The sequence below is a fragment of the Hemitrygon akajei genome, chromosome 14 (assembly GCF_048418815.1).
Source record: "Hemitrygon akajei chromosome 14, sHemAka1.3, whole genome shotgun sequence".
Classification (NCBI taxonomy): Eukaryota; Metazoa; Chordata; class Chondrichthyes; order Myliobatiformes; family Dasyatidae; genus Hemitrygon; species Hemitrygon akajei.
The window spans coordinates 96,854,194-96,862,045 of record NC_133137.1 but is presented as its reverse complement, the minus strand read 5'-3'; the positions used below and the strand labels follow the sequence as shown (position 1 = coordinate 96,862,045).

The window sequence follows — 7,852 nt, the reverse complement described above, 5'->3', positions numbered from 1 at the left end:
TTCATTACTTACTTTTTGTTGTCTTGGACACAGAGACTTGAGCTACAGTCTGCTGCCAATGACAGTTGACCCTTATCATCTGCATATCTGATACCAGACTCCCAAAACAATAATGATCTCTGCGACACAGTAGCCAATGAGCTCTGTCAGGTGTGAGGTGTTAATCTGCATTGTATAATTCTAGTGTGCTCCTGAGTAATGCATATATTACTGTTTAGAAGTGTAAAAGTGTCTTTGTGAATTGCATGTACTATGTGGTATAACCTCGATACATTGTTCAATCAGACACTGTCGTTTAGTTCAGAGTTATGGCCTTCAGTGAAGAGTGTTCTGTTGATAGTTCTGTCGGAGCTTTCCCTATCACAAGGAGGCCATTGAAACTACAGGGAGGGTTCGATGTAACTTTGAGTTTTGGTTCAACAGGATCCTCTAGACTAGAGCAAGAGGAATCAGTCAAGGCAACTGTTCCTGAAATAATTGGGCATGCAATCAAAAAAACATTCAGAAATTTTAGCAACTTTGCAAGAGAAAGAGGAAGACAACATTCTACTTTCCAATTAAATAGAACAATTTCAACAAATGCTGCTTATTCAGTCAGTACAGAGAACTTTGACCTTCAGGCCAGTGAGTTGAACATCTCACAGGAGATGAGGTTTTCCTGCTGTGATGTGATGTCACTTAGGGAGATTTAAACAGGAAATGAATTGACTGGGTAAAGGAAAATCCTAGTGAAAGGTCAGGAGTGGAATACTACAAATGATATCAACACTCACAATATTCTTTGCAAGTTCAGCCAATTCGAAACAGACAGACCCTTTGCAGTTGTGCAAAGGAATTTCCAGGCCCATTTTATCTTTCATCAGCCCATTCAGTGTTGTAAAATGTGTAATCAACCCAGTAAATCCCTCTGAGTCCTCTCAACAGCCTTTGTCTCACCTCTATGTGTGGTGAACAGGACCCAACACACCAAGTGTGGCCACCTTCTCCTGAGTGTAGAACTGGAGGGGAAGCAACAGTGGGACAGGAAGCTGCTGGAAACTGGACTCACACAGCAACAAACACACAGCTCAGGATGCAATTCTCTTTATTATTGGCTGGGAAACTGAGTGAGTACAGTCACCACAGACAGTGAGAGTGGCTACAAAGAAATTAAGGTACTGAATCCACAGCTGGAAATGATGAGTGGATGAATCAGGAGTCTTCCAAATTCAGTGATATTTGTAGGCGCAGACATAGTACAGACGACTATTGCAATTAATATCAAACCAAGTACTGAAACCTAGAAACAGAGAAAATGAATCCAACATTTACCAAGATGTAGATCAGCAAATTATTATCAATTTTGGAAATCTGAAGGAAATGCAGGAAATACTCAGTAGGTCAGGCAGTAGGTGTAGAGAGAACAACAGGAAGGTCATTAACAGAAACATTATCCCTATTTCACTCTTCACAGATGCTGCCTCACCTGCTGAGTGTTTCCAGCATTTTCTGTTGAATCCATGAGTTTGTTGTGTAAATAAAGGGAGTCACTTCCTGTTGTGGTCCATGTGCACTCTGAGTTTGTGTTGTTGAAATCTGACACCTCTCAACATTCACTGGGTGTTTGAGCTGTTCCAGGCCAATGTGGCTGGCTCACCCTGGGCTGGAACTCACTGTGAACCGGACACCATTTCTGTCCCATCAGAGATAAACTGAACCCTCGCTCTTTCGCGGACATTCAAATGGAAGCAGAGTCTGGAATCTTGAGAGATGGAACTTCTGTGACAGATCACTTGGGGAATAATTCTGCAGTGGATTGGTTGGTTCGGAATACCACATGGAGTTATGCAGAAGATAAACGATATGTTTCTGCTTTCATACTCCATTCAGTCAGAACTTTTGTTTCACTTCTATGATCTTCTTTAACTGCAGTGTCATACTGAGGGTTCCTCAGAACCTGATGTTACAACCCTTGTGTGATTCTCCACCCGCACAGTTACACTCAGCTGATCCTGAATAAGGATATTCAATGTGAAATATTAACTCTGTTGTTCTCTCCATAGATGCTGCCTGACCTGATGAATGCTTTGTGAAAATGCTGCTTTTATCTCAGATTTCCAGCATTGTCTGCTTTTTTTCATTTTCATACACTGTCTGTTCCCCTGATCCTGGCGTTACATCCCATTTACCCTCCTCTAACTGCTGGGCAATGAGTTTAGTTCTGCAAAGCACTGTACTCATGGGGTTTATTCAGTCCCTCTGAGTAAAGCCCGGCATATTTTGACAATGTCCTGTTGAATGCCATGTCAAAAATCAAAGGAACTAAAATATACTTACCGCTGTTAGTGTACGTACAGAGTTGTTTACGTTTAGGATCCAGAGGTCTTCCTTCAGCCCAGTTCATGTATCTGACTGAAGTTTCATCACTCCACAAGAAATTCCCATTCTGTGGGGTATAAATCGGTGATTATTTCTGTAGGAACACTGAGTAACCTGGCATTTATTGGTACAGGGCGGAGATGGACATGATCGTGAGTGAGACCAGAATACAAGCAGCCGGTTCAAACCAGGCAGTGAATGAGATTTTAAATGATTGACTGAGAGGGTGGAGGAAATCTCGTGGAAGTAACAGAATCCTCAGAATGAAAGAAATCAGATCTGAGAGTGAAGGTTACGGAAGTGGAATAATGCCAACTCAGAAAATGAGGGAAAAGATAGTCATTGACCATTACCACAAACTAGATGGTGCCTGGCCTGTTGAATCCCTCCAGCATTTTGTGTGTGAACATAAACACAAAATTTGATCTCTCAAAGAAAGGTGGTTAAATAATTGAGAAAGGACTCAGTGACACTGGTCAGAGCAGCATTTATTGTCCTTCCCTGATCACTCTCTGACCATTTCAGAGGGCAGGTAAGAGTCAACACATTGATGGATCTCTGGAGTCACAGTGAAGCCAGTCTGGGGAAGGATGACAGATTCCTCACCCTGTAGAACCTGATGAGTTTTTACAACAGTCTAGTGGTTTCATTGTCACCATTACTGATGGTAACTATTTTCCTCCAATTTACTGCATTTCGTTTACTTAAATCCAAAATTCCATGGCTGCTGGGATGGGATTCAAACTCGTGTCCCTGGATCACTAGGATACACCCAGAAACAACCATTTCACTGTCTCCCCGCTGTTACTCTTCAGGACATCAGGTAAAATTCTAACTGTGGTGGCAATGTAATGTCATTGCTAATTTACCTTGCAAAAGTCCTTGAAGCCAATCCAAACTGCTCGTGAACCTCTGGTCACCTGTTTCACCACCTTGGAAATGAACTCGTTGTGCTCACATGAAGTCACCGAAGCCAGCTGTCCATAATGTTTCTCTCTGTTGCAGGACATCTTTAAAAAATATATATAATTGATGGGTTGATGAGAATTTTACATCTTTCCACAGGGCCCTCAGTAAATTGTCTAACCTGATGTTGGAAATTCTGCAACTTTGGTCCTGAGATACAGCGTTCACCTTCTTCAGGCTCTTTGGTGTCAAAACCAGCTCTGTGTTAACTCCTGGATGTGGAGTTTCCCCCTTTATCACTTTCTACTTTATATCAATGATCTTGATGTGAATGTGCAAGGGATGATTACCTAGTTTACAGCTAGTGCTAAAATAGGGAATGTTAAGAACCTGCAAGGCACAATTTGCTGAAAGTTGCATCGCAAGTAGAAGGGATGGTGAAGAAAGAGTTTGGCACGGCAGACTTCATCACACAGGCCACTGAGTACAGGCATTGGGAAGTTGAGCTGCAGTCAAACAAAGCATTGGTGAGGCTGCTCTTGAAGTATTGTGTACAGTTTTGGTTGCCGTGTTATAGGAAAGAAGTTATTAAACTAGAAAGTGAAATCACATGGTCTTTCTCTCATGGAGGAGGTGCTAAAAACAAGGGGGTATCATTTTAAGATCAGAAGAAATAGAATTAAAGGGGTTAAAGGCAGCTTCTTCACACAAAGAGTGTTGTGCACTTGGGTTGGAATGAGCTCCAGAAATAGTGCTTGAGGGAGGAACAGTAGCAGCATTCAAAAGCCATCTAGATAAGTACATGGCTTAGAGGGCTGTTGGTCAAAGGCAGACAGATGTGACTAGCTCGTCGGGCAGTAATGTCAGTATAGATGAGTTGGGCTGAAGTGTCCATTTCCATGTGATATGACCTGGGACTCTAAAATCTACAATATTTCAACTATGGATCTGACTGATAGAAACTGGAGCCTACAGATTCAGTGAAACACACCCTGGATCACAGGGAGTCAACATAGACACTTCAGCTGGAGATTGTGCTCTGAGTTTATAGAAATGAACCAGCTGAGACCAATAGTCACCAGATCTCCAAGATCAGTCACTGGTTTCTGGGACTTACCTCAGCATCTTTCCATGTTTTCAATGAATTGAAACAGCGGTAACAGGATCTTGTAGGCTGATATACAAACCAGCCGACCTCACAAGGTCCTCTGGTTAATTTTCCCAAGGACCGCAGAGTCTCTTCCAATTCCGAGGAATTGCCCATCCCTTTCATTTAAAATGGAATTAAGAGTTAAATCAAGTGAAATAATTGAAGCACCATTCCCAGATAGACACCACACCAGAAACTTAAGGGAGCTATAGAAGTTGTCCAATGGTCTTTGCCCACTGCATAGTGTCAGAGAGCTGAGGGATTTCTGTTGACACCCTTGTCCTTGTTTACAATGAGGACGGGTGCTAAACCTGGCAACTACACGTCACAGTGAGACATTGGTGATGGAGAAATAGATCTGATGGATGGAAAGAATTAGTATTTAGAGTTTGGAAGTTATTCGAGGAATTGTATCTGACGAACAATTAACATTATGGGGTCTTTAATCAAGGTGTCAGGAGTGAATATTAGTTTTAGAAAATAAAGATGTTAACAAAATGCTTGAGAAAGGACATCATGGCTGCTTCAATAGATGAGTAAATGTTGTTAGATACTTGAGAAACAACTTTATAGAACAGTGATTTTATTTAACTAAGAAGGTGATGGGTGTGGGGAACTGTCTTCCTGATTGGATATAGAGGCAGAAACCCTCATCACATTAAACAGAACTTCAACATTGAGATGTATCATTGAGGAATTGTGACCAACTGTGCAATGGACATGGTGTGAGATGGGGTATGCTGACTTTCCACTGACACCAAGGGGGCTACCTCTCAGCCATAAATTTCCTCTGACCCTGTGAGAGTGGATTGATGGTGCACTGTCTCCATGGTGAGTGTGTCCTTCCTCAGGTACAGAGACAAAAATGCACACTCCAAATGGGTCTCACTCAGACCAATTAAAGTATCAGCCAACCTACTCCAACTTTCCTGCAATTATAGCCGCTCACCTCTTGGCTTCCTTATTGTTCACTCTCTCTGTATGAAACTCTCCACAGTTCAGGAACCCCCACACTGAGATCCCTCTTCTCAACAGCATTTCCTGTTTTCGTAAAGTGTAAACTACCCTTTTCACTGAGCAAAGTTCATAATCTCACTGTTTCCCATGATATTCTCCATCTGCTACATTCTTGCCTATTTGTAGAAGAATTTATTTTATTTGTAGAGACAGTGCAGAATAAACCCTTCTGACCCTTCAAACCGTACTGCTTAGCAAAGCTCAGCAACCCCTGATATAACATTAACGCAATCACGGGACAATTTACAATGGTCTATTAACCTACTAGCCAATGCATCTTTGGACTGTGAGAAGAAACCGGAGCACCCAGAGAAACCCACACGTTCCATGGGGAGGATGTACTAACTCCTGACAAAGGACAACAGGATTGAACTCCAATCTCTGACACCCTGAGTCATAACACTCAGGATTGTCGTGCTAACTGCTCTGCTATCCTTATTGAAATAAAGAGAAATTTTGAGAGCAACTTTTACAAGTAAAACATAGTTCATAAAGGTAAGTTAAGGAAACCAAAATTTTGAGAACAATCACGTGGGACAGACAAACTATTTTATTATTCCTCAACATCACGGGTATCAAGTTCACAACATCCAGAGCATTGGACCAGTGCCTGTAGAACCTTCTACTCTGCATCTCCTATCTTCCTCACATAGAGTCACATAGTCTCTGACTCACCTTCCATCTCAATACCTCAGAGATGAATATAGGACAATACAGCACATGAACAGGCTCGGTGGCCACAATGTTATGCCAAATGAGCTACAAAGTAAATCAAAACCACCCAGAGACTAATCCCTCCTACCTGCACAATGTCCTTGTCCCTCAATCTTCCTCACATTCATGTGCCTATCTAAATATCTCTTCAAAGCCTCTGATTAATTTGTCTCTGCCACCATACCAGGCTGCGTATTCCAAGCACCCACCACTCTCCGAGTAAAAAAACTTACTCCTCACATCCCCGCCAAACTTATCCCCTCTCACCTTCAATGAATGTCATGAGAGGCTGGACAAACTTGACTTGTTTTCTTAGGAGTGGTGGAGGCTGAGGGGAGATGTTGGGTAACAGGTACTCCCTGTCCACTCAGTCTACACATTTCATAATCTTATCAGATCTCCTATCAGCTTCAACCACTCCAAAGAGAACAACCCAATTTGTTCAACCTCTCATGATAGCACATGCCCTCTAAAACAGGAGGCATCCTGATAAACCTCTTCTGCACCCTCTGTGAAGCCTCAACATCCTTCCTACTGTGAGGTGACCATAACTGTACGCTATACTCCAGATGTGGCCAACACAGAGTTTTATAAAGTTTCAACATAACCTCTTGATTGGTGAATTGCCTCCTTGTAATTTCCTTATCAAGTGCAACACCTTAATGTGTATCTGGGTTAAAATCCATCTGCCATTTCTCTGCCCATATCTACGAAGGATCTATATTACATTGTATTCTTTTCTAGCCTTCTGCACTATCCCTATCTCTACTAATCTTGGTATTGTTCACAAACGTATTAACCGAACCATCTACATTTTCATCCAGGCCATTTATAGACATCACAAACAGCAGAGGTCCCAGCACAGATCCCTTCAGAACTCCACAAGTTACAGGCCTGTAGCTTGAATAACTTCCTTCAACCATGACCCTCTGTCTTTTATGTGCAAGCCAGTTCTGAATCGTAACAGCCAATTCGCCATGTCCCTATGCATTTTAAGTATCCCAGACAGGAGAAATTTCCTATCACTTCCCATCCAGCCCCAATGTCCACAAATTCCCATGTCCCACTGTCCCAACACAGTGCCTGTACATTCACTCCTCATAGATATATATTTATAAAGCTCCTGGAATCAATGGACCTTACCTGCCACATCACTGACAAACAGTGTGGTCACTATCAAAACCCACATCAGCATCATGTTTCTTCCCTCAAACCTGAAACACAAGAAAATAATTCACCATTAGTGTCAGGTTTCCCAGTGAAAGTGGGGATATCTTGCTGCCATTCCCACCTCTCTCTCTCTCTTCAAGATGCCTGTGTTGCTTAGATTTCCACTCCTGATGCACCCCTATATATATGTGTAGATCTCAGATCTTGGAGGCTTTGAGAACCATTGAAATCATTGGCTGGACCCACCTACAGGAAATTGTTTTGCCAACCAATCACTGATTGACAGAGTTGATCAAGGTGATGAGGAAACCAGAGAACTGACTTGAGAACTCCCAAGTGTGACTGTAGAATGTTATTCTGTAACAGAACACTAAGAAATGGAAGCTGCAGAAAGCATTTATCATCCCATGAAGTGTTTGTGATATTAGACTACAATGAATAGTATCTAAATATTATCTACATGAACAATTAGGATGTAATATTCAGTTGAATCCTACAAAAACAACAGAGTATTTACGCAGATCACCTCACTCACTC

At 42.0% G+C, this 7,852-nt stretch overlaps 1 protein-coding gene across 1 annotated transcript; it reads right to left on the bottom strand.

The window, feature by feature from the left end:
* Window positions 1–1,067: 1,067 nt before the first annotated feature.
* On the bottom strand, window positions 1,068–7,510 carry LOC140738835 (C-type Lectin CRL-like). Its single transcript, XM_073066748.1, has 6 exons — window positions 7,437–7,510; window positions 7,289–7,359; window positions 4,382–4,530; window positions 3,228–3,368; window positions 2,317–2,425; window positions 1,068–1,279 (listed from the first exon to the last, which is right to left on the bottom strand). The coding sequence occupies exons 2-6, from the start codon at window positions 7,341–7,343 to the stop codon at window positions 1,209–1,211; spliced, it is 525 nt and encodes a 174-aa protein (XP_072922849.1). The 5' UTR covers window positions 7,344–7,359; window positions 7,437–7,510; the 3' UTR covers window positions 1,068–1,208.
* Between the last annotated feature and the right edge of the window lie 342 nt (window positions 7,511–7,852).

Excerpts from the sequence above, each read along its gene's own strand:
- LOC140738835 (XM_073066748.1), bottom strand. The coding sequence starts at position 7,343 with ATGATGCTGATGTGGGTTTTGATAGTGACCACACTGTTTGTCAGTGAT. Across the intron at positions 4,531-7,288 it reads GTTTGTCAGTGATGTGGCAG|GGATGGGCAATTCCTCGGAA; the intron begins GTAAGGTCCATT and ends TTTAAATGAAAG. Across the intron at positions 3,369-4,381 it reads AAACATGGAAAGATGCTGAG|ATGTCCTGCAACAGAGAGAA; the intron begins GTAAGTCCCAGA and ends TATTTTTTAAAG.